The sequence below is a fragment of the Natator depressus genome, chromosome 10 (assembly GCF_965152275.1).
Source record: "Natator depressus isolate rNatDep1 chromosome 10, rNatDep2.hap1, whole genome shotgun sequence".
Classification (NCBI taxonomy): Eukaryota; Metazoa; Chordata; order Testudines; family Cheloniidae; genus Natator; species Natator depressus.
This window is the reverse complement of record NC_134243.1, coordinates 75,943,928-75,969,348: the sequence shown is the minus strand read 5'-3', so window position 1 is coordinate 75,969,348 and position 25,421 is coordinate 75,943,928. Positions and strand designations below refer to the sequence as shown.

At 39.8% G+C, this 25,421-nt stretch overlaps 1 protein-coding gene across 3 annotated transcripts in view; it reads right to left on the bottom strand.

Annotated features, from left to right (window-relative positions):
- Positions 1–25,421, bottom strand: part of ASB7 (ankyrin repeat and SOCS box containing 7) — a 45,847-nt gene that overhangs the window by 12,709 nt on the left and 7,717 nt on the right. For all 3 annotated transcript variants that reach the window (XM_074964822.1, XM_074964823.1, XM_074964824.1), the window contains exons 3-5: positions 22,122–22,225; positions 17,998–18,258; positions 11,221–11,826 (exon numbers count right to left, since the gene is read on the bottom strand). In XM_074964822.1, coding sequence (XP_074820923.1) covers positions 11,221–11,826; positions 17,998–18,208 — 817 coding nt within the window. In that variant the 5' untranslated portion in view covers positions 18,209–18,258; positions 22,122–22,225. The remainder of the gene's footprint in view (positions 1–11,220; positions 11,827–17,997; positions 18,259–22,121; positions 22,226–25,421) is intronic.

Here is a 25,421-nt window from a genome sequence, read left to right as displayed (position 1 = left end):
GCACAAACGAGCAATCTATTATTAAATTTTTACAACTGTGAGAGAACAAACAGACATCGTAGTTAAAAAAATACCCAACATCCTTTTTTAAAGGCCCATGAGTTGTCCATTGACTATCTCATATGCTAAGAGCATATCATCTTTTAACTCAAGAATAGCTTAAGGAATTGAGCCTATCCCTGTTGCTTAAAAAACACAAACCTACTGTGCCAATATACACATTGCAGGAGCCCATTCTTTAAGGGCTGGTGTGCTTTGCCATGCAGGTCAGACTATGGGGCAGGAACCTTTTAGTTCGTGCCCACAGCATCCACACAAGGGAGTTATGGTGCAGCACTGTGGTGCACGCTGCTAGTGTAAGGCATGCCCTATGAAACACTGACATGTTGCAGAAGAGGGAGCAGGACTGTGTAAAAAGGATCTAGTCACCTAACAAACAGCTCCCACTGAAGCGAATAGGAGTCCTGCTCCTACTGAAGTGAACAGGAATCTTGCACTTTATTTCAGAGGCTTGATCCTGCTCTCACAGTTTAAGAAATGCAGTATCTAGAATTCCAAATCTAAGCAGTAATAGTAAAATGGCTAGGGAAGTCAAGTGACATAACAGGATTTGGTTTTGTACCATAGTAAATGCCACTGTGAAGATTTTGCTGGTCTAAAACAAATCAAATCCATATGACTAGTATGAATATCAAACATGACAATCATATACTCAGACTATTTCCCCTGCCCCTCGAAAGGAACAGTTGCATAGTTTGTGGCTATCAGTACAATAGTGCACTGTGAAACTGAACAGATTCCTCTCCCCCCAGTAACTAGTTCCATAGGACAAGGCTAGCATTTTACCCCTATTTAACTTTATGCAACACAAGCTAGTTTAAAAGCTCCAGTTTAATTTAAAATCAGTGATGACCATACCTCTGCTATGAGACATCTACAATAAGCATATTTTCAAACTGCACTAAAAACCAAAATGCCAAGTAAGTTGGGGGTTTTAGATTAGTCACGCAGATGTCCATCAAAGTTCAGTATTTCTGGCATAGCAAATATGTACCGAAGAAGGGTATCTCTGGCTTGAAAATTTGCATATGGAAGCAAAAATAATCAGTCAACTCTGTGAAATGAAGTACAGAGGTGTGTAGTAAGATTTTTAAGATTAACATTGGGATTTTAGTACTCTGAACACACATCAGAATTTACTTCTTGTTTGTAATATAATCAGTAATTTGACTGATATGTAGTCTTTGTTAAATCATATGTAGTGCTGGTGTTTTCACCAAAAATAGCTCCAGTATCATACTGCTTACATATCTTCCCTTTCATATTTCTTTTTTAGGAAATGATATAACAAAGAAAAGTGTTCTGAAAGAAATTCCTGAATTAATAAGTACTTTACAAAAGAGTGCTATTGGACCATCTTATAGTTTGAATACCTGACATTTTACTGTATGCTATATTCTGTTCCTGGACTAAGTTACCTTTACTTAAAAACACAGAAATAGGTATATCAAGATTTTTGTTTGCACAAAGGGATCTTCAAACTGCTATGCTGAGATAGCAAAGATTCAAAAGAATTAAATGAACAAAAAACCCAGTTACAGGCTAAAAGCTGATTTGTGGGGTATATTTTCAAAGTGTTGTGCCAGTTTTAGTCAGCCAACTCTGACTGTAATGACAGTCACACTGCTAAAATGCTGCAGAGAGCTTTGAAAATTTACTCCCTTTGTTTTTCTCAACTGAAAGAAGGTGGGTTGTGTCAATTCTTTGAAAAGGTGATTTGATCTATCTTCAATATGCTACATAAAAGAACCAAAAATTGTTTGAAGAACATACTCGTCTTTGAACAGTTGTTACTAGTGAGAAGAGGAAAGTATTGTGGAACTTGTGTAAGATTTTATTTATTTAACAGGGCCAATGATAAAATAACTGATTCATATAGCCCTAACACAAAGCAAAACCCATGCTCTCAAAACAGAGGCCATTTATCAGTGTGAGATTACCACTAGCACCTAGTGAGGCAATAGATTTTCACAATTTCAGTAAGTTTCATGAATGTTACCACACACACATAAATTAAGACTAACACTGAGCTTAACAAGACTTCTTCCAATTAATTCCTAGCAGATGATTTCAAGGAATTACTGCATTTGTTTTAAGTGTTGTACCTGGGTAATTAAGGTTGCAACAGAATTTTACACTGTGAAATTCCTATATTCAGAGGAGTTTGACTGTTTTGTGATTGCGTAGTTAAAGTTTAAATTTTTTTGCCTAAATTACAGCACAAAATTTAGTTTTACTTAAACGGTCTCTCAGCAGGGAGTTTCTATAGTGTCCTTGTAGGGGTCTCTATTGATCTTTAAAATTTCATGCACACCTACAATGCTGTAAACATTTTCTAAAGCATACAATTTGAAATCCTTTGTTAAAGCTGATGCCTTGTCCTTTTGAAAATATAAAATAACTGATCTTAATACAACCAAATTAGTATTTTACCTACCCATTGATCTGAGGCAACATTAGGGCTGTCAAGCGATTAAAAAAATTAATTGTGATTAATCACACAATTAAACAATAGAATACCATTTATTTAAATATTTTTGGATGTTTTCTACATTTTCAAATATATTGATTTAAATTACAATGCAGAATACAAAGTGCACAACTCACTTTATATTTATTTTTGATTACAAAGATTTGCACTGAAAAAAAACCCAAAAGAAATATTACTTTTCAATTCCCCCATTGCAAATATTGTAGTGCAATCTCTTTATCGTGAAAGTTGAATTTACAAATTTAGAATTATATAAAAAAAACACCACACCCAACCCCTGCATTCAAAAATAAAACAACGTAAAACTTTGGAGCCTACAAGTCCATTCAGTCCTACTTCTTGTTCAACCAATCCCTCAGACAAACAACTTTGTTTACATTTGCAGGAGATAATGCTGCCTGCTTCTTGTTTACGTCACCTGAAAGTGAGAACAGGCATTCCCATTGCACTGTTGTAGCCAGCGTCACAAGATATTTACATGCCAAGTGCCCTAAAGATTCGTATGTCTCTTCATGCTTCAACCACCATTCCAGAGGATATACGTCAATGCCGATGACAGGTTCTGCTCTATAACAATCCAAAGCAATGCAAACCGATGCAGGTTCATTTTCATCATCTGAGTCAGATGCCTTACAACTACAATACCCACCTGCTGAAGTGAAGAAACAGACTGACAGAGCCAGAAGAGTACCCAGAAGTTACCTACTACAGGACAGGCCCAACAAAGAAAATAACAGAACGCCACTAGCCATCACCTTCAGCCACCAACTAAAACCTCTCCAACGCATCATCAAGGATCTACAACCTATCCTGAAGGATGACCCATCACTCTCACAGATCTTGGGAGACAGGCCAGTCCTTGCCTACAGACAGTCCTCCAACCTGAAGCAAATACTCACCACCAACCACACAACAAAACCACTAAAAACCCAGGAACCTATCCTTGCAACAAAGCCCGTTGCCAACTCTGTCCACATATCTATTCAGGGGACACCATCATAGGGCCTAATCACATCAGCCACGCTATCAGAGGCTCGTTCACCTGCACATCTACCAATGTGATATATGCCATCATGTGCCAGCAATGCCCCCCTGCCATGTATATTGGCCAAACAGGACAGTCTCTACGTAAAAGAATAAATGGACACAAATCAGACATCAAGAATTATAACATTCAAAAACCAGTCGGAGAACACTTCAATCTCTTTGGTCACTTGATTACAGACCTAAAAGTGGCAATTCTTCAATAAAAAAATTCAAAAACAGACTCCAACGAGAGACTGCTGAATTGGAATTAATTTGCAAACTGGATACAATTAACTTAGGCTTGAATAAAGACTGGGAGTGGATGTGTCATTACAAAAAGTAAAACTATTTCCCCATGTTTATTCCCCCCCCAACTGTTCCTCACAAGTTCTTGTCAACTGCTGGAAATGGCCCACCTTGATTATCACTACAAAAAGGTCATTCCCCCCCGTCTCCCGCTGGTAATAGCTCACCTTACCTGATCACTCTTGTTACAGTGTGTATGGTAACACCCATTGTTTCATGTTCTCTGTGTATATAAAATCTCCCCACTGTATTTTCCACTGCATGCATCCAATGAAGTGAGCTGTAGCTCACGAAAGCTTATGCTCAAATAAATTTGTTAATCTCTAAGGTGCCACAAGTACTCCTTTTCTTTTTGCGGATACAGACTAACATGGCTGCTACTCTGAAACCAGCAAAAGGTTGATTTTTTTTTTTTTTGGTCGTTCGGGTTCTGTAGTTTCCGCATTGGAGTGTTGCTCTTTTATGATTTCTGAAAGCATGCTCCACACCTCATCCCTCTCAGATTTTGGAATGCACTTCAGATTCTTAAACCTTGGGTCAAGTGCTGTAGCTATCTTTAGAAATCTCACATTGATACATTCTTTGAGTTTTGTCAAATCTGCAGTGGAAGTGTTCTTAAAACAAACAACGTGCTGGGTCATCATCCAAGACTACTGTAACATGAAATATATGGCAGAATGTGGGTAAAACAGACATACAATTCTCCCCCAAAGAGTTCAGTCATAAATTTAATTAACGCTTTTTTTTAAATGATCATCAGCAGCATGCAAGCATGTCCTCTGGAATGATGGCTGAAGCATGAAGGGGCATACGAATGTTTAGCATATCTGGCATGTAAATACCTTGCAATGCCGGCTACAAAAGTGCCATGCGAACGCTTGTTCTCACTTTCAGGTGACATTGTAAATAAGAAGTAGGCAGCATTATGTCCCGTGAATGTAAACAAACTTGTTTGTGTTCGCAATTGGCTGAACAAGAAGTAGGACTGAGTGGACTTGTAGGCTCTGAAGTTTTACACTGTTTTGTTTTTGAGTGGTTATATAACAAAACAAATCTACATTTGTAAATTGCACTTCCACAATAAAGAGATTGCACTACAGTACTTGTATGAGGTGAACTGAAAAATACTATTTCTTTTATCATTTTTAGAGTGCCAATCAAAAATAATAATATAAAATGAGCACTGTACACTTTGTATTCTGAGTTGTAATTGAAATCAATATATTTGAAAATGCAGAAAAACATCCAAAATATTTAATAAATTTCACACGGTATTCTATTGCTTAACAATGCAATTAAAACTGTGATTAATCACGATTAATTTTTTTGAGTTAATCGCGAGAGTTAACAGCCCTAGTTAATATGCAACTGTTACTTGACAATGGTTAGCACTCACACTATGTAGACTGTGCATAGGATACAGCAGTTAGTTGTCTCCTTCTAGAGGTGTATGCAACCTACTTGGCTAGTCATAGATGATTTTCCTCATTGGCTAAACTTGTCATCTGGATGGGGATTAAGCTCAATGAGAGTTATGGGGAGACAGATTTAAGTGGGTTTTTTTGGGACCATCTTAAACTTTCAAATATGTGGCATTTCAGTTAACCTGAACTTGGAATTTTTCTAATGATTTTTAGACTACAATGTTCTCCTGTGTGTTTTTACTTTACAGCTACTTTCTCAACCTGAACTCCAGTTTAAGTGTTTCTGTCTGAGATTGTAACCGTATATGTAAATAATTACTGCTCACACTGTATTCATGAAAAGCTTTTCATTTTGTTTTTTAAATGGTCTCAAAGTTCAACCCCACTGCATTCTTCAGAAGACTATGAAGAGGCTGGTCCTGATTTCATATTCCTAAACCTCTGCCAGGACATGGCGTAAATTACCTGTCATTTAGTCTCCCAGGACAATTAACGTGTGTTGCTTATGGCCTCCAAAATAAGACCTGACTAGTTGACCTCAGCTACAGTGGTGATTGACAGGTAATGTCTTGGGAGGGAGACAGTGAAAGTCACAGCAGATTGGGGAAAGATGAAGAAAACAAAACTCACGCAGCACTTTTAATCTTCAAAGCAATATATAAACATTAATTAATCCTCCCAACCATCCCTGTTAACTAGGCAGGTATTATCTATTTTCCAGACTGGGAAACCAAGGCAAAATGTCCAACTCCATGCTTAGACTATCTGGCCTCTCAATATATAAAGGAGTCCCAAGACAAAAGGAAGTTAAATGTCTGACCCCCGCATCTCACTGGAAAGCACAGGAGAGATTTCCTCAGGGAAATGTAGACAAATAAATCAGGTCTTTCTTATAGATCTAATTCAAAGATTGGAGATGTACTTAGACTTGATCTCTTGTCTGTTCTCCATTATAGGGAGCTATAGGCTCTCTGTAGTGAGACTATTGGTACCAGTGTTCTGACTCCAGTTTAGGAAAAAAAGTTCAAAGCAACAAGCCCACAAGCGCCAGCAAAGACAGAAATATACTATATTTCTTCAAGATGCATAAGAATTTTCAATATGGTGACTTATGCCTAGACTGGAAAACAGATGGTAATTGTCTAAAGTGTGTATGTAGTTCCTTGCTTTTGAAAGTACATCTTAAAAATATTGGCTTGATGCCCTTTACAAATTAACTTACAATTTATAAAACTCTGCCTTCCAGTGGTGGCTCCCATAGTTAAAATAGAGACTATTGTCGGGCTCAACAGGTAGTGATCAATGGCTCCATGTCTAGTTGGCAGCCGGTGTCAAGTGGAGTGCCCCAGGGGTCGGTCCTGGGGCCGGTTTTGTTCAATATCTTCATAAATGATCTGGAGGATGGTGTGAATTGCACTCTCAGCAAATTTGCGGATGATACTAAACTGGGAGGAGTGGTAGATACGCTGGAGGGCAGAGATAGGATACAGAGGGACCTAGACAAATTGGAGGATTGGGCCAAAAGAAATCTGATGAGGTTCAATAAGGATAAGTGCAGGGTCCTGCACTTAGGACGGAAGAACCCAATGCACAGCTACAGACTAGGGACCGAATGGCTAGGCAGCAGTTCTGCGGAAAAGGACCTAGGGGTTACAGTGGACGAGAAGCTGGATATGAGTTAGCAGTGTGCCCTTGTTGCCAAGAAGGCCAATGGCATTTTGGGATGTATAAGTAGGGGCATAGCGAGCAGATCGAGGGACGTGATCGTTCCCCTCTATTCGACATTGGCGAGGCCTCATCTGGAGTACTGTGTCCAGTTTTGGGCCCCACGCTACAAGAAGGATGTGGATAAATTGGAGAGAGTCCAGCGAAAGGCAACAAAAATGATTAGGGGTCTGGAACACATGACTTATGAGGAGAGGCTGAGGGAACTGGGATTGTTTAGTCTGCGGAAGAGAAGAATGAGGGGCGATTTGATAGCTGCTTTCAACTATCTGAGAGGTGGTTCCAGAGAGGATGGTTCTAGACTATTCTCAGTGTTAGAAGAGGACAGGACAAGGAGTAATGGTCTCAAGTTGCAGTGGGGGAGGTTTAGGTTGGATATTAGGAAAAACTTTTTCACTAGGAGGGTGGTGAAACACTGGAATGCGTTACCTAGGGAGGTGGTAGAATCTCCTTCCTTGGAAGTTTTTAAGGTCAGGCTTGACAAAGCCTTGGCTGGGATGATTTAGTTGGGGATTGGTCCTGCTTTGAGCAGGGGGTTGGACTAGATGACCTCCTGAGGTCCCTTCCAACCCTGATATTCTATGATTCTATGACTGATCTAAGACATTCATTCAAAGCACTGGGTACACACACAAAATACATCAACAAAGCTATACATTAAAAAACTGGACTAACATCCAAACAAAAACTAAATGCCTTGCAAGCTCCAAATCTAAGACTCTAAAACACTCTACTTTGCTACTGAATGAGACGGCAAAAATTCAAATTGTCCACTACTAGAAATAAATTTTTCAGTGTCCTAACAATAGCTGATGTGGTGGAGGGAAGGAAATTTTCTCATGCAGTGCCATGGCGTGAGATTTCACAAATTCTTTATGTAACCATCTGTCTCACCTGAAGAAGACCTCTGTGTGGCTTGAAAGCTTGTCTCTCTCACCAACAGAAGTTGGTCTGAAGAAAGATATTACCTCGCCCACCTTGACTCTCTAATATCCTGGGACTGACATGGCTGCAACTACACTGCATACTAGCTGGGGACATCTGCCACCAGACTACTAGCTGACTCTCTACATGCTTCATCTGCCCCAGGCCATCTGCATACAAAGGAAACTTATAAAAACAAAACATGGGCAGATGGCATTTAGGAGACACCATGCCAAAAATAAGTGACATAAGATTATTAGTATTCTACAACAATAGACTACATGTTGATCTGTCTCAGAAGTAGGAAGTCAAAAGATGTTTAAAGAAGGCCCTTTGGCTCAAGAGATGTGTATCCTGAGCTCAAAACAAAGGCAGAAGCGGTCCTGGCCCAAAGCTAAAGCAAAAAACAGTTCAAGAGTATGGCCAGCTATGTGTGGTGACAAAGCAACACCTGAGTTAACCCAGATGAATTACTCACATTAACAATGAAGTCACCCAGAGCAATCAACGCAGCTCTCAATTAGGGATTCTGCCATGAAACAGGGCAACCTCTATTAAATCCAAAGTAACACCTTCCCTGGACTCTCAATGGATGGACACGCTATCAGATTAATTTTTGAGTCGGAGACCGCTTTCGGCAGTAAAATGCAATCAGCACAGCCACACTTCTCAGTTTATGTTCAACCAAATGCCCAGCTGCGGTGCTAATGAACATTCTACAACGTCATCCAACCAGGACTATCACTACAAATGCAAATTTAGGAGCCTCATCCACAACCAACTCAAAGATGGCAGGTTTCAGAGTAACAGCTGTGTTAGTCTGTATTCACAAAAAGAAAAAGGAGTACTTGTGGCACCTTAGAGACTAACCAATTTATTTGAGCATAAGCTTTCGTGAGCTACAGCTCACTGCATCGGATAAATAAATTGGTTAGTCTCTAAGGTGCCACAAGTACTCCTTTTCTTTTTTCAAAGATGGCAGTAACTACCTCTGATGCGTAGGCCATTGTCACACTACCCTCCTCCCACAAGAGCAGAATCAGGAGATGACCAGTGAGACTGAGATATTTCAAACTCAGTGTCCACCTTGCAACTGATTTAGTCCTGCCTTGTTTCCCCTTGCCTAACACAACAGAGACTGAGTAACCAGAGATCTTGCAACCAATCCTACTTTCTCTTCCATTTTAAACCTTCATAATTCTAGTTTATATAGTGACACAACTCTCACAGATATCTTAAAGCAGCCACTGAAGAAGTGCTGCTGAGATGGGGTAGATGGACGCTAGAAAAAAAGACCTGCACCCAACCCAAGCAGACACATCAAGATCATTTATAATCTCTCAGGTTCTGCTGAAGCCAATGGCGGGGGTGGGGTGGAAACCACATGAAACCCTCTCCAGACTACAATCAGAACTCTACCAGTCTCTTTACATCCATCCCCATTTAAGAACCTCCACTTCCTGTAATTCCCACCGCAGATCCCACAAGCTTCAACCCCATTTGGCTTAGCAGGACACATTGATATTAGAACTACTATTTTTTTTTTTTTTAAATATATGCTTAGCCCTTCAGAACAACGATAACAGTAACGTGTGAAGAAAAGACACTAATTTTAATGAAATGTTCTCAAGTACTTTGAAAATTATAGCTATACATAAGCATTATTTTTGTACACACAAATAAATGAATGACCACTGCAGATGGAACAGTATTCTAAGTCTTTGGTTTCTTGACTATTTGCGTGCATGTATTAATAAAGACAACTGCTACTTCTTAAAGCTATAAGGATACTTTTAGAGTTTCTGGGCATCTAAAAGCTTTGGAATTACTTCTGACTTCTAAGTAAAGAAGTCATTAATGTTAACTTGTTAGAAGCTAGCAATTCCACTGCAGAATCGGCAAACTACAAACAAGTTATTTAAGTTTGCAGTTTTTTTGATGAAGCTTCAGATATTAGGGACACACTTCAAAAGGATTAGAATATGCTTCAGTCTTACAGTTACAGTCCACTAAGACTATGGAAAATTAGAAGATTTAATATTATTTTGTCCATAAATAACCCCAACAGTACCACTAACATGATGAGAAATGTTTCCAAAGACAGGCAACAAAGGAGGTAGAATTCTATTCTGGATAAAAAAAAATTCAATGAAATTAAAGTCTCTCTCCCTCCCCCCCCCCCCCCCCCCAACTTGTTTTTCCTATTATCCAACCTTCACCTGTCCAAATACTGTATATATTAAGCTTTCAGATATATATGAACTAGAGGTCTTTAGTGAATACAGTAATACAAGTCATGCATACAATTAGAAGTCCGATTCTGAATGCTTATGTGTATCTACAATTGCTAAATTTCATCTGATTCAATAATTAAAAATTCAGTTTCTCTCTAGTGCCTGTACTGCATGTGGTGATGAACTTTCATTGTTTGAAAATGCAACATGCGAAAGAAAGAGACGCTTTAAAAAGCCACACACCAACTGTCCTATACTACTTTGTAATTCAAAGACATGTCACATACTGAAAGACTATCCTGGGCACATGAGAAGTAGTCAGGCCCTCTCAATAATAATCCTTGTTTATACCTTGTTACCTTATTAGCAATGCAGTTCTCGACCCTGAACATTTTCAGTGGCAGCATCCTCCTTATGAAGGAATTTTTTAAATAGGTCACTCCATTTCTAACATCTTGCATAATGTAGTCAAAAATCAAAAGCTTTTTAGAACGGGAGGGTACTTCAGTAAGTCTAGTGTTCCCAGATAGTGAACAGATACAGGCAGAAGAAAACAACTAGGCTCACGTTGCTGTCAGGGGTGGGGGTTGAGGGGGAAGAAGAAGAAGAAAAAAACAAAACAAAACAAAAACAAAAACAAAAACAGAAAAATTCCTCCTGCTCTGGTCCTAATGCCAGATGAGACAGTAAACTGCAGTTTTTTGCAGGATTTGAAACAAGCAAAGGATCCTAAGCAGCCACGTTATGCTTGCACTTAAGGCCAGCTCCAATAAAGCTGGATTTTACAGCCACATACAGATCTTTTGATGAACACTTCCAGACTATCTATATAACAAGTTAATTTAAATATGGTGTCCTCGGTGTTAGCTCCTTTCCTGAGAAGGACAGTAAATGAGCTTCCCCCACGATCACCCCCAGGAACTTTCTAACGCATTTAACTAGCAGTGAGATGCTAGGATTAAATGTTTCTATGAGGTTAAACCCAAAAAAGGACAGTGCTTGCTTTGATTAACTTTTCTTACATACATACTTGTTACTTCTTGTAAGAAATCCAGACAGGGTCGGCTACTTCCAGAAATACTTATTGAAACAGCCAATGGGGTCTGTCCTTCATAGTTCCTTGTGTTAGTGTCTGCTCCATAATTATATAACATTTGTGCACAAAGCACATCATCTCTAAGAGCAGACAAGTGTAATGGTGTCTGTCCATCTTCTAAGCGGCCCAAGTTTGTATCCGCCCCTCTCTGAAGAAACATTCGGCAGTAAGAGTGATTGCTTTTGATCACAGCGTATCGTAACAGGAAACCATTTTGAATGTCGATGTTGGCATTGTGATCCAGAAGGATTTTCACACAGCTTGACCTTTCTCGGATAATGGCTAACTGAAGCGGTGTAGTACCTTTATCACTGAGCGGATCAACCTCAGCCTTGAACTCCAGCAGGAGTCTGACAAATGAGTCTCTGCCATAGTGGGCTGCTACATGGAGGGGAGTCCAACCATCATTGCTTTTTGCATTGATAATGTCACTTCTATATTCTGATTCCAACATCAAGCGTGCAATCCTTGCCCGGCCATGCATGGCAGCATAATGCAGAGCAGTGAAGCCTCCAATTAAGTCCTTAACTGTGGGATCAGCTACAGTTAAAATACAAAACAAAGGGAAAAAGTTAGAGTACAAAAGACTGCAATCAAAAAACAAAAACAAAAACAAAAAAAACCGGCAGAATGTTACTCTTCAAGAAATCTTGAAATAGTTTGACATGCCTCAAACTACTTCTTGCTTTTATAGACTATGGTCCAGATTTTTAAAAGTATTTAGGCATTACTTCACTTAGGAACCAAAATTGCCTAAATCCCTTTTGAAAAGAGATTTAGACTCCTAAATCAGTTAGGTGTTGCAATGCTGAGTGCAGCAACGCCTAGATACATTTAAAAATCTGGGCCAAAGTTCTATTTTAAGGAAGAGTCAAATGATTTATTTCGTTTAATAAAGGTAATCAACAAGAAAAAAAATGAAGTTATGTTTAAACACACGCATAGTTCTCTTATCACTTTTAAGCTAATTGCTCAAACTTCTTTGTCCACCCAGTTCCTTTCCAGCTCTGTAATGTCGTGCTTCTTTCTCTCTCTTTTATTTTCCCTTGTGCTACTTCTTGGTCTTAAAAAGAAGCATGTGTAGCAACATCTGCTGTCCCAAATTACAGATGTTTTGTGGTCTGGCAAGATGGTGTTGTTTTTAGGGTGTAATACTGTATTAAGTAAAAAGTTTCTCTGTGGTCTGTAGGATTTCCAAAGCATGTAAGATATATGCTATTTCAGATCATCTTGATAAAAGTCTGTTTTTATAAGATGAAAAGTCTGTTCTGAATTTATAGTTTTACAAAAATTTAAGATTTTACAAGAATGTAAGCATCCCCTTACGGGAGAAAAAAAAATAATCAGGAGATATGGCAGTGCTAAATTCACAAGTGATTGGACAGTCTCCCCCCATCCCTCCCCTCAACGCACAGAAATTCAGATAGCGTGCGTGTGCTCTCTTATTTATTACATATAGATACAAAAATAAATATAAATCAACCAGACCAAGTAAACTAATTCCACTCCTCACTCCTAGACACAGAGACACACCCCTTGCACCCTAAATTATTTTTCACAAGTCTTTACTCACATGCACTTAACATCTTACTTTTAGCCACCTAACTGGACTATGGAGCCTGTCCCACTACCATTCTTACCCAGCTGGCAAGGCAGGCAAAGAGTCATCTCCTGCCGCCTTCACCTATGTGCATCACTTCGTAATGTGCTCAACTTCTACCAGTCTACAGCTTGGAAACCGGAGTCCATTTCCTAACCCAAGTCTCCTGGTTTGTAAAGAGAAATGCTGTCCACATGGAAGACCAGCCTTAATTTGACACTATCACATTATGCATTTCAACTGTGCAAAACCCTGATAGCCACATTGCTGCATTCTGACACTTCACTCATCGCATTTTTCCCATCCATAAATCCAGTGTTTGAAGGGAAAGGGGAGGAAGGGGTGCAGAAAGGGGTATGATGGAATGACCCTTCTTCCAGAAGGTCAAAGGACAGAACATAGCTCCCTCTGGAGGCTGCCAACACCTCTTCCAGTGTTGGGTGTTGTATGTGTTGCTCGGAATAAACATACTGGTTCCCCCTCCCCCGCCCAGGCAACTGTGTGTTCCTCATCCTTAGCAGCCTGGGGAGTAAGATAACAAGCCCAATCTCAAATTCCAACCTACTGTGAAGGTACAAGTGGAGTTTGCAATATGATCTGGCAGCAAGTTCGGCCAATGTAACGCTGGGTTAAATATACAGAGGAATCCAGTCACAGAATGGAGACGAAAAAGTTCTGCTTTATATGGGTCTCAAGTGCCCACACCTGGAATCAGTTATGGGCATCACCTCACCAGAAATATTGACAAGACAGACATAATTCAGAGGAGAGCAACAAAAGCGATGAGGGAGCTTGAAAGGTTTTTGGTTTTTTTTTAAATATAAAAACAGGAAAGATTAAGAGAGCCAAATAAGCATAGCATGGCTAAGCAATTAAAAACAGAGCAGTGGGGGGAACAATCCACAAAGGGTATCGAGGAACGGGAAGCGTTGCCGCCTGAGGTAAGTAAAGGGGGTAACTTGACATAATGAGATGAAATTAAGGACAAGTTTAGATTAAGTATCAGGACAAAATTCCTTACAGAGAGCTGCATTAGACAGTGGAATAGTCTCTCAACAGAAGCAGCAGAAGCCTGAGCACTTGAGAAGTTTAAAAATGAAACCGGACAAAGATAACTGCAGGGAGCAGTCCTGTTTTGGCAGGAAGCAACTGGTATCTTTCCCAACCTGCTCTAAAATAGAGCCCACACCATTGTAGAGTAAAAAAAAAAAAACACAAAGATATTAAAAATATCAATGATCAGCTGAAAAAATATTCTTCCCTGGGTCAGCTGCTCTAAGACTTCCTAGCTCCAGACTGCTCAGCCAACATTCTAGATCCTCTCTCAAATCACTCCCACTCCATCTGTTTGATCCATTCTATCCATCAAGCCACCTGCTTAAAAACCTAACAGGTTGCGGCGTACCTGTTTCAGTGATGTAAATAGTCTATGACAGGTTTCAGAGTAGCAGCCGTGTTAGTCCATATTCGCAAAAGGAGTACTCGTACTAGTGGCACCTTAGAGACTAACCAATTTATTTGAGCATGAGCTTTCGTGAGCTACAGCTCACTTCATCGGACGCATGCAGTGGAAAACGAAAGCTTATGCTCAAATAAACTGGTTAGTCTCGAAGGTGCCACTAGTACTCCTTTTCTTTTTGCAAATAAGTCTATGCGATCTCTGTTTCTAGACTCACCTAGATTAGCACTAGCAGCGTATTTGAATTAACACCACTGGCTCTCAAACAAGGCCACTCTTTTGTAAGTGTTTCTTCCCCCTCTACCTCCAATCCAATTCAATTATATAAAGGCCAAGCAAGAAGTAGCAAACTATGTAAGAGATATCACTGGAAAAAGTAAAGGAATCCAATCAATTGTGTAAACAAGCCACATGACAGTTAAGCTTTATGAAAGCCAATATGATGGACAGCACCATATGGTAATGATATTTTAATTCCCGTTAAGATTATGGGTTTTTACTGGACCACTGCTACCAATTTTCTACTCAATTAAGCAGTCAGATCATTTAAAAAAACAAACCGAAAAGACTGTGCATTATTGTTAAGAAAGTGCTTTGCTGCCACCTTGTGGACAAACTATTATGCGGGGCACATCGGGAGGATCAAAAGCACTTACTAAGGTTTTTTCCATTCCTACCATCCCACAATAAAATTAACATTGTGGTACTGAAGTCAAATGTATAAGCCTGCTCATTCTAGGTTTCTCTGTTTGCACTGTTCTCTTAAGTAACTGTCCAATTCTGGAGAGTGAGCTTTGTTGTAAGGCCACTGGTCATAAATCTGGAAAGAATCTGTTTGGAGACTCTTTGTGATGGGTTTCCTCTTTCCCCTCCGTTCCCCCACCAAAAAGTCACAGGACTGTTACGAAGAGCAAGTCTACACTTAAAATGCTGTAGTGGTGCTGCGTCGCTGTCGTGCTTCAGGGAAAATGCTGCTATGCCGACAGGAGAGCTTCTCCGGTTGGCAGAGCCAATCCACCTGCACAAGAGATGGTAGCCACATCGACGGGTAGCTGTGAGTACTCCTGTTATTCCAGGCTTGCTTCCTTCCAGAGACTTACCCCTAACCACAAGATTCAGAAAGACTCATCACAGTGCTGCCTGCATGGGATTTCCTAAGGCAATACTGGCACAAGGAAGCTTCAAGAAATGCACTAATCTTCATCCACAAACATACAATTAGTCTAGGTGAACAATATTTCACACCTTCTAGTTTCTCCTAGATTCTGTAAGGTCTTACTAGATTTAGATATTGTGTAGTCAAAATTTTCATAGAACAGAAACTCCTTTAGGTCACTTGCTACTCTGAATTGTCAGCAGTTTCTTAAATTCCTTTTGGTTTCAACGAGTCTTATCACCATTACTTTGATACACATAGCCAAACAATGTTCTTACTCGCCTAGTGTATTACTGGAATATAAAACACATAAAAGAGGTAACTGCTCTGCACCCTAAAGATCCTAGCTGGCCATGATTCAGAGGGCTGTGCATTAGCACAGCATAATTCTTCCCCTAATTTACTTCACACTCATGATGGCTTAGCATGAAATTTGGAAAGCACAAATATACCAGAGGGAAAATGTTTGCACTGGCTAAGAGGATGGATCATATGGCTTCTCTAATTTTCTATGATTCTGTGAACCACTCTGCCCCTCTCTTTTTCCTGTGCTGCGCCAGTGGGAGCACTGCTCCTTGCTGCTTGGATTGCTCCTGCAGATTCCATTTGACGTCATGCTTTCATTATACTGAAAAAGAGCTGCTTTCTCCACTCTCCTTGCAGGCTAAGTGTCTCCACTGCTCTGTCCCAACCTCTATCATGCCATCAAATTGCTAAGAAATACCTTGTAACTCTGCTGAGCTGGTATATTCTCTTTGCATTTGGTTGCTCCTTCTGCTGGTTTCATCCTTGCGTCTGGGCCAAAGGACTGGCATGAATAAAGGAAAACACTAACATACTATAAACTCTATGTACAACTAACACACTGACGAGCTGGATGGTTTATAGCTGATACAATGGTCAGTCTACTTCCAGATGACCAACTCCCACACTGTTAGTCTCTTCCTCTTCAGGTGCCTAGTTACTCAACTTTCCAATTCCTCCGACTGCATTCTACACTGCTGTCAGCACTAGGCTATTTCATTACAGATAATTCTCACCTGGCAATAGAGTTATTAAAAGCAATAACTAAAAAAGGAAAAATAGCAGCCAGTCAGTTGCATTTATAGGAAAATGGTTATAAGGATGTACCGAAAATGAAAAGACAAGTTTACAGAGCTTGTAAATCTGGAAAGAAAGTCAAATTTATAAGATTGAGAAGATTTTTATATATCTCAAATCAAGTACTTGAAAACTGGGAAATGCCAGATTTAGGGTTGCCCGTGAAACTTAGAAAATGCCAAATTAAAAGTCAGAATTTAATTTTAAATTGCTTGACTTTGCAATCTAAATGTAATGTAATATATATGTATGTGTCAAATAATGCAACACAAACTAGGGGCCTGATCTCATCCACTGTTACTCATGTGAGTAGTTTTTATTAATCAATCAGATGGTTCATGTGAGTTTCTATGGGATGGGAAGATAGTAAAAATTTAGCAAACTATCTGTCTGATTTACGAACAGTGTTAGGGAGTTCAGAAGTTCCATCTAGCCCTTCTCTGGCAGAGAAAAAGTTTAATGAGGCAGCGCTCTGATTGGGGACGTGGCACACCCATCTCTGCCACTCTGTACATTGTTCAGTGCAAGGACAAGTTCATTCCACTGACCTCTAAAGTCTAGGAGTTTTGGTAAAAGACAAAGTAAGGAGTGCTTTCTGTACTAAGTACTATGTACATTTGCTGTACTCTCTATTATTAGTGATGTGCTTTGCCTCAATTACCTTTAAGTGACTCAAGAAAAAGTGCTTCCTTAAAAGACTTCCATGTTTTGACAGAAGTCATTAGGAGTGATATTTACCTTAAAACTTTACTTCTATTGATTCCCTCTTATACTGTGCTAATCAATTACTTGTCTTTGATGTTTATACCCTTCAACTCGATCGTTACAAATATGGTCTTGTCTTCACTCTGAAAAAAGCAGCATGCGTAACTCAAATTAGCTAACATGAGGTAAAATCCTAGTGAAGACAAGGCAGTTTATAATTTGACTGGATCTAATAACTCAAATGAAAAGTCTATGGGGGAAGCCTAGTCTTTAACATGACCAACTGGCTCAAGTTAGAACTACAAACTGCCTTGTGTTAGGCACTTACTAAGATTTTATCTACAGTTTGCGAACTCAAATTATAACCACATCTCCCTTGTAGTGCAGACAAGGCTTAAAAAAGGTGCCGTAAATTCTCTTACTTTTATAATTGCTTATTCATTTTGATAATTTCTCCCTGGCAATTTTGAGAACTAAAGAACGGAGATAAAAGGCTAAACAGTTTGCCAGCTCATTCATGGAGCCAACTTCCAAAACAAGTAGTGTGGAGCAGTGGAGACAGAAACAAAAGCACCACTCCCAAGAAACAAGGTAAAACGAGAAAGTTACTTCAGAAATAATCTGATACCAATCTGGAAATGGAAGACTTTTGAATGGAACCCAAGACCTTTTCATCTCTGTGCAACTCACCTCCGTGTTCAAGAAATACACGAACACATCTCTCTTTCCCTCTTGCTGCAGAGAAATGAAGCAAGGTCCAGCCATTGGCATCTCGACCATTTGGAGAATAGCCCTGTTCCAACATCTTGCGCACAGTGTGAACATCCCCAGCAGCTACTGCAGCCTGAATCTGCAACTCTTCCTGTAGTTCAGGGTTCCTCCGACAGTGATGGTGTAACATCCTAGCTGAGTCTGCTTCTTACAAAAGTGTCATGCAGTCACACTATTCACCTTTAATCAACACAGAGGATACATAAATTAGAACAGAGATTGAAAAAGAGAAGATGCCTTAAAAAAAAAAAAAAGTCAAGAACACTTGTTAAAAATGACACCATGCAACAATTCTTACAGTACACACTCAAACTAAGACCATTATAATCACAGGATCAAAGACAGTCAGACACAAAGACTAGGGAAGAGAGATAGCTGTAGGGTTTCTAATTTTTTCATCCCAACAGAAAGGGATACTTACACATTTTGGGATGCCTTTAACAGTGTACAAAGTTCTTTTTACTGCAATGACAGTGTATAATAGTGAATAATCAATAATAAGTGAGGTTTAAAAAAAATCTCTTAATGACTAAACTTAACATGATGGTCAATGCCTGCAGTTCTGGAGATATCATGCCAACTGTACCTAAAGTAGTAGAACGCATTAAGTACTTTATGGCACTGGCAGAGAAACAGACAAGATAATCTACTAGGTGTTTTTGCCTTTTTCGCCCCCCCGCCCCCACTTAGAGATGTGTGTTACCTACAAGATCTACAAGTTTACATAAATGAACACATCATTTAATTTATTTTATCTTCTCATGTGACCTACCTAACAGGAAGGTTCAGGTGACTGTGCAGTGCTTAAAAAACAGTATATGTAAGCATTACATTAATTCCTGATTAGGGCCAGGAATCTGTTATGATTCTAAATTGTGAAATCCTTATTATTAACTAAAATCTGTAAAGAACCTTCCTATTGTGAGGGTTCAATATGAAGATAAGATTATGAAAGATCATGAACACAGAACTACTGTTGGTATACCTGTTGAAATAAATTATTAAAACTCCAATGAACACATATACTACCATGATTAATTTTGGGGTTATCACACTGTAGCATAGAAAGAGAGTGGGACCAAAACCATACTGCCTATAATACTCATTAGAACATGAACTGTGAAAGATACATAAATATTACATTCCACATTTCTATATGAAAGGTAGAGGCATCCTTAGACCTACTTGCTAATAGCTAGGGACACGACAAAACAATCATTCAGATATTTACAAAGCTTTTCACAGCAGATACAGTTGATAAGGCGTTTCTGTTTTTACATAGACTGCATATCATATCCCATAGAGAGGCAGTCCTATTATGGAGGGGTCAAGAGAAGAAAGCAAATGAGCAGCAGCATCAGAAAGGGAAGTGCTGAGCAACAAGAGATAACTCAGAAGATGTTCAGATATGGTAAGACAGCTAGGGGAGAGCTCTTTTCAGAAAGAGACTTCAATAAGGTTAAAGGCTAAAGCTCTCACACAAAAAAAGAGGGTTTTTTAAAATTAGTTCTTTAAAAAAAAAACAACTTTACAGTGTCCCTTTAAAACAAGGTTGCCAGACTACATCATACCACTTTACAGTTTATATAGGCCAAATTATGTATGTTAAAGCTGCTTATAGGTCATTCAAGAGATAATTCTCTCAATGAGTTTCCGATACTCTCATTGGCCATCCATTTTCTGCTATTCCAGATATACATACAGTTGAGAGAAAAGTGAGAATGTCAAACATTGTAACGCTTTCTGTATAAGGGCCTTGATATTTAGTCTTTTCTCAGTAAGGTTGTGTCTGTTACAAGAAGTTATTGTTAATGTGCATGCTGCCTTTGGAACCATCTGTGGCAAAGAATGTGGAAAGAAAGAGTATATGAGATGTACTCAGAAGTTACAGGTAGCCACCTAGATACAGACTGGATTTAGAAATAACAGGTATGTTCCCATTTTGATAGGCATATGATTAACTAAAAAGTTCACACAAAAGCTGTCCGAGAGAAGCTAGTTTCTGAGTTTGCTTATGATTTCTTCTACTGTGGCATTATTTAAGAATATATAAGAATTTTCAAGTGTTTGTAAAGAGGGAACATATTGGATATTTCCCTCCCATTTGAAAATGCTCCCTTGGGATAATACTGGTCACTAAAGAGGATACCAGAGCTCAAGTATTTAAGTACTGCTTATACTCGTTTCCTTTAATGTGCTGAGCATGGTGTACAAGATATTTTCAATTAAAGGTGTTAATAACATAAGCTCACTACGGTGAAGAGTTAAAAGCTACAAATTAATTCCCTATTTTACTCAATGTCTTAAAACAGTAGGATTTCAAGCATAAAGTAACCGACCCATGGAATAAATTATCAGGGTAAGTGATGGAACAGGAGTAGAATGCAGTTAAGAATTTTTTAAAGCTTTTTCTGGAGAAGGAGCAGGATGAGTATATAGTTGGGAAGTGGGGCAAGAGCACATGAAAGAAGGTTTTGGATCAAAGACTGCTGGGATTTGGGACTATTAGGTTTGACAGTCTTTCCCCTCACATCCCTGTAATGTCTCTGCCATGTGTCCCATCCTCTGTTCTACCATTATTACTTTATTTCCTTCTTCCAGTTTTTCCTTTTTTCTGTCTTAACTCCCCCACTTTAAAAAAGCAGCTGTTTAGTAGTATGTACTATATTGTCTGTGCTTATGGTAAGAAGAGTGGTTATGAAAAAACACCACCTGCTTACTCTTCTCCTGGCACGAATTCAGAATCAAATTTGCTTAATCTGGTGACAAAGGGCCTTACCCAAAGTCCACTGAAGTCAATGGAAGTCTTTCCATTGGGCTTTTGATCAGGTTCCAAGCCATTTTTTTTCCTTTTATTTTTTTAAACTCCACTTAGCACTTCAGAGCCAACTCACCTCCCAGAGAGAGAGTTGGATTCTGCCCTGGATCACATATCAACAGTACTGTTAATGAAGATTGAACTGCAAGGCCAAATTCTCCCTTCATTAAAGTCTACTAAAGGCACTGGGGGTCACTAGCATAACTGAGGGTAGAAACTGACTAGAAAAACCCTGAGTGGTGATATCTATGAGCCGGGGGTGGGGCGTGGGAATATATGCAGCTTGGCACTCTGATCTGAGTTTGAATTTGCAAAACTGGAAGTTATTAAAGCTTGTTACTCAAAATGAGGATGTATGTGATGGAAATCACCAAAATGGCACCACACATCACCATTTCTACAGTATCTCTTTGCAGAGGAACAGCACGTTTAGGTCACATTATTTCAAGGTAGATGAGTACCATGCTAGTCACCCAAACACTACAGAGACAGGTACTTTGGGAAAGAAGAGGAGGAAAGAAATGGGAACCTCTCTTTAAGGCATCAGGACTAAGTTTCCAAATATCTTTTAAGGCAGCTGGATAAGAAGTAGAGATCCTTATCATGCTGCTGGAGTCTCAGCTGGTGGGAATATTTGCAATGCAGTGTTATAAAAAGCTGGCACTGGCCCCACATGCTGCTTGCAGCCAGCGGGTATTATTCAGTTTAGCTAGACCAAACACATGCAGAGTAGAAAGACAAATTAAATCATTGGCAGCTTCTTTTACCACTTGTAGAGCCTTTACATTTACATTTCACCCCCTCAACCAGTACTGAAACTCAGGTTATGCCATGTTAGGGTAATAAACATTTTGAGGTTTCAGGGCAGCTGTAAACACACACCAATTTGGAAACTACTTTCATTTTAACTTCAAAAGTTCTTTCAAAATCCTTGTTTAGGACATCAAACTTTGGAGTGGGAGAGAGGGTTAATGGAAGCATTGAGCCATTTGGCATTTAATATTTGCAACTATAGTTAATCTCCCTTAGAATAGATTGTACGTGGGTGGATTACCACAAACTGGCTTTCTTCAAGCAAATAAAAGTGGCAAGAAAGAGACATAAGATGTACCTGGAAATTCCCACTTGCCATGATTTGTACAGCATCATGCAAACAGATGGCAAAACAAATTATTTGATTTGCACGTACAGCTTGGATGAATTCAATCCAACCCTGAAATATTACCTTACAGGAAGCTGTTGCTGTTTTTGATGTGTGTTCTACTCTTCATGCTCCTCGTTGTACATAATCTTTTGGGCCCATATAACATTTCAAACAAGCTGCTATCCCTTGAAAAGAATAATATATTCTTGTTAGATACAAAAATAGATTAAACAGAAAGGGTCTGTCTACTTTTACATTGCACCTGCTTTGTAACCTCATAACATCATAATGCTGTTATGCTAAAAGAGGTACCAAGTGTCAGGTCAGTTCTTATAAGATGTCTATCTGTTATGACAGATAGTCTGTTGGTTGCCCAGGTTGGAGTTCACTTTGATTCACCATCAGTCAGTCTTCCAGGATATTTTTGTCCTGGTGGAGGGGAAGAAAACAATAAAGAATTTTTCTGGAAAAGTATGAGCGTAGGTAGACGTTTCTTTCTTTCGCCCAGTAAACTGAACAGTGAAAAACAAAGTGAGTTCTCTCCTGAGGATTCAACCAGGGAAGAAGAAATCCTCACTAAAAGGGCCATTCACTTGACTTGAACGTCATTAAGCACTGCTCTCTCTCTGACTTCTCTGCGGCTGAGTTCCCCCCTCTCTGACCATCAGCTCCTCCCCTCTCCCACAATACCCTGTCAGTCTGCCTTCTGAGACTGTCAGTCCATAGGCACTGATGATATTTCACCTTCTCTCAGCACTCTCCTCTTTCTTCTATTGATATGATTATCAATTCTCTCCATATTTCATTCACAACCCTTGACTCTCTTGTCTCTCTTTCCCATCTCAAGGACCACCATGCCAATCCCAGCTCTGGCTCATCCCCACCATCCACTTTCTCTTCTATTGCTCTCCTATTATGGAGCATCTCTGATGAAAATTCTGTGACAAGGCTATAAATTCCACTACAAATACATTCTCTTCTCTTTCAGTTCTGCCATCCTCCTAGCTAAACAACTCTACTTCTCCAACTCAGTGAATCCCATGCCCACAATACCAGCCACCTTTTCCTCACTCAAAACCTTCCCTTCTCCTGCCTCCACTTCTCTCTTGAAAATTTCATCCAAGAGAAAGTTGACAAAATATGTGACTTTTCCTGTCTGCTCATCCAGCCTTCCCTTCTCCAACAACTCTCTCCTCTTTTTTCTGTGTCACAGATGCAGAAGTTTCTCATCTGCTCACTTCCTCTAACTCCTCCACTTGCTCCAGTGACCACATCCCATCTCCTGAGCTCCCTTGTGCCCACACTCATTCCCTCTCTTACTCTTCTCTAATCACTCATTCTTCTTTGGCTTTTTCCCTTCGCAATACAAGCATGCTTTAGTTTTTCCCCTCTAAAAAAAAAAACCCCACCCTTCATCCCACTTGCCTCTCCAACTACTGCCCCATCTCCCTATTGTCTAAGCTCATTGAACACTCTGTCCACAAATCACTGTTTGGAGTTCCTCTCCTCCAGTTCCATCTCAGACTCTCTCCAATCCAACTTCTGCCTCTTGCACTCCACTGCTACCACTCTAGCCAAAGTCTGATCCTCTTGATCCAGTCGGCCACCTCTGACACCATTGATCATGGGTCCTCTTCTTTAAATTTCATCCTTCCTTGGCTTCTGTGACTCTGCCAACTCCTGGTTCTCCTCTTAGCTTTCTAATCTCTCCTTCAGCATGTCCTTCAAAGGATCCTCCTCATCCCCCATTTCTGTGATGGCCCCACTGGGCTCCTTGGTTCCCTTCTCTTCTCCATCTACACCTTCTCTCTGGTTAACCTCATCCAAAAACATGAATTCAACCACCATCTCTACTCAGACAACTCACAAGTTGTCCACTCCAAACCTATCTTTCAGTCCAAACAAAAATCTCAGCCTGCCTCTCGGACACCTCTTGTCGATGTCTAGCTGTCAACTCAAGCTCAACATAACTAAAACAGAGCTCTTAATTTTTCGCTCAAAGTCTTCCCCATTACCTCCCTTTCTCAGTCACTGCAGACAACACCAACATCCTGCCCATCACTCAGGCCTGAAACCTGGGAGTCATTTTCAATTTTGGCCTCTCTCCAGGTCCTCACATCCAAGCTATGTCTAAATCTTGCAGATTTCTTCTGCATGACATCTATAAGATTGGGCCTTTCCTAGCCATTCACCCAGCTAAAACCCTTGTCCAGGCTCTCATCATCTTACATCTCGATTACTGTGACATACTTCTCTCAAGCCTGGACAAATGCAAACTTGTCCTGCTCTCATCCATTCAGAATGCTGAAAAGATCATTTTCCTAATCTGTCACTTTGACAATGTCACATCTCTCTTTGCATCCCTCCACTGGCTTCCCCTTCTCTGTCCCATCAAACATAAAGCTACTTGTCTTTACTTTCAAGGCCACTCATAGCCTATCCCCACTCTACCTACCATTTCCCATTCATTATCAAGATGTTGACTCCCCCCTTCCGACTGACACATGATGCCAACCTCCATCAACCACTTTTTACATTTCCAAACAAGCTCCTTCTTGCTTTCTCCCATGCTGTCCCTCATGCCTGGGAGAAGCTCCCCATGAACATGCTAAAATGAACACGCTATCCTAATTCAGAACTGCTCTTTGTCCGTGATGCCTACAAAAGGCTTGCCAATGGCTAGGCTGCTGTGTGCTGAGATCACTGTCTTTCATGCTGACCAATATGGTCTCCTTGTTTTCTTGTGCTCTGTACATGTCTGTATCCACCTGTTGTTGCTGGTCTTATACTTAGATTGGAGGCTCTTTAGGTCAGGGACATCTTTTTGTTGTGTTTGTATACAGCCTAGCACAATGGGGTCCTGGCACATGACTAGGGCTTTTAGGCACTACAGTAATACAAATAAATATTAAAAGCATCAATTGTTCCACTGTGTAGTAGATCATATAAAACAAAGAACGTGGCTTGTTTCTTGTATTGTGCCACTGAGCTGGACCAAAATAGTTACGAGAGATGTGCAATTTTAGCTTTCATTAAGATTAAATTTTTCCATTCTAAAAGTAGCTGAGGGGAAAAAAACCCCACAACAACCCTATCATTCACTAGATTTTTGCTTTTCAATGCATAAAAAGCATCACACAACTAGAGAGATGATCACAGACCTGCTCAAAGTCACACTGCAATGACCTAATTCGATCACAGTTCTAAACTTGTTTGTGCATCACTGATCAGCCACTAGTTCTCTTTTTGTTTTTGCATGATTTTCACTTTAAAAATCCACACATTTTCTATTAGCTGATATAAATTAGAACTGCACTGATTTCACAAACTAGAGGCAAGGTAACAGCTTTCTCCACTAAAAATACAAGCTTTTTGTCCAGA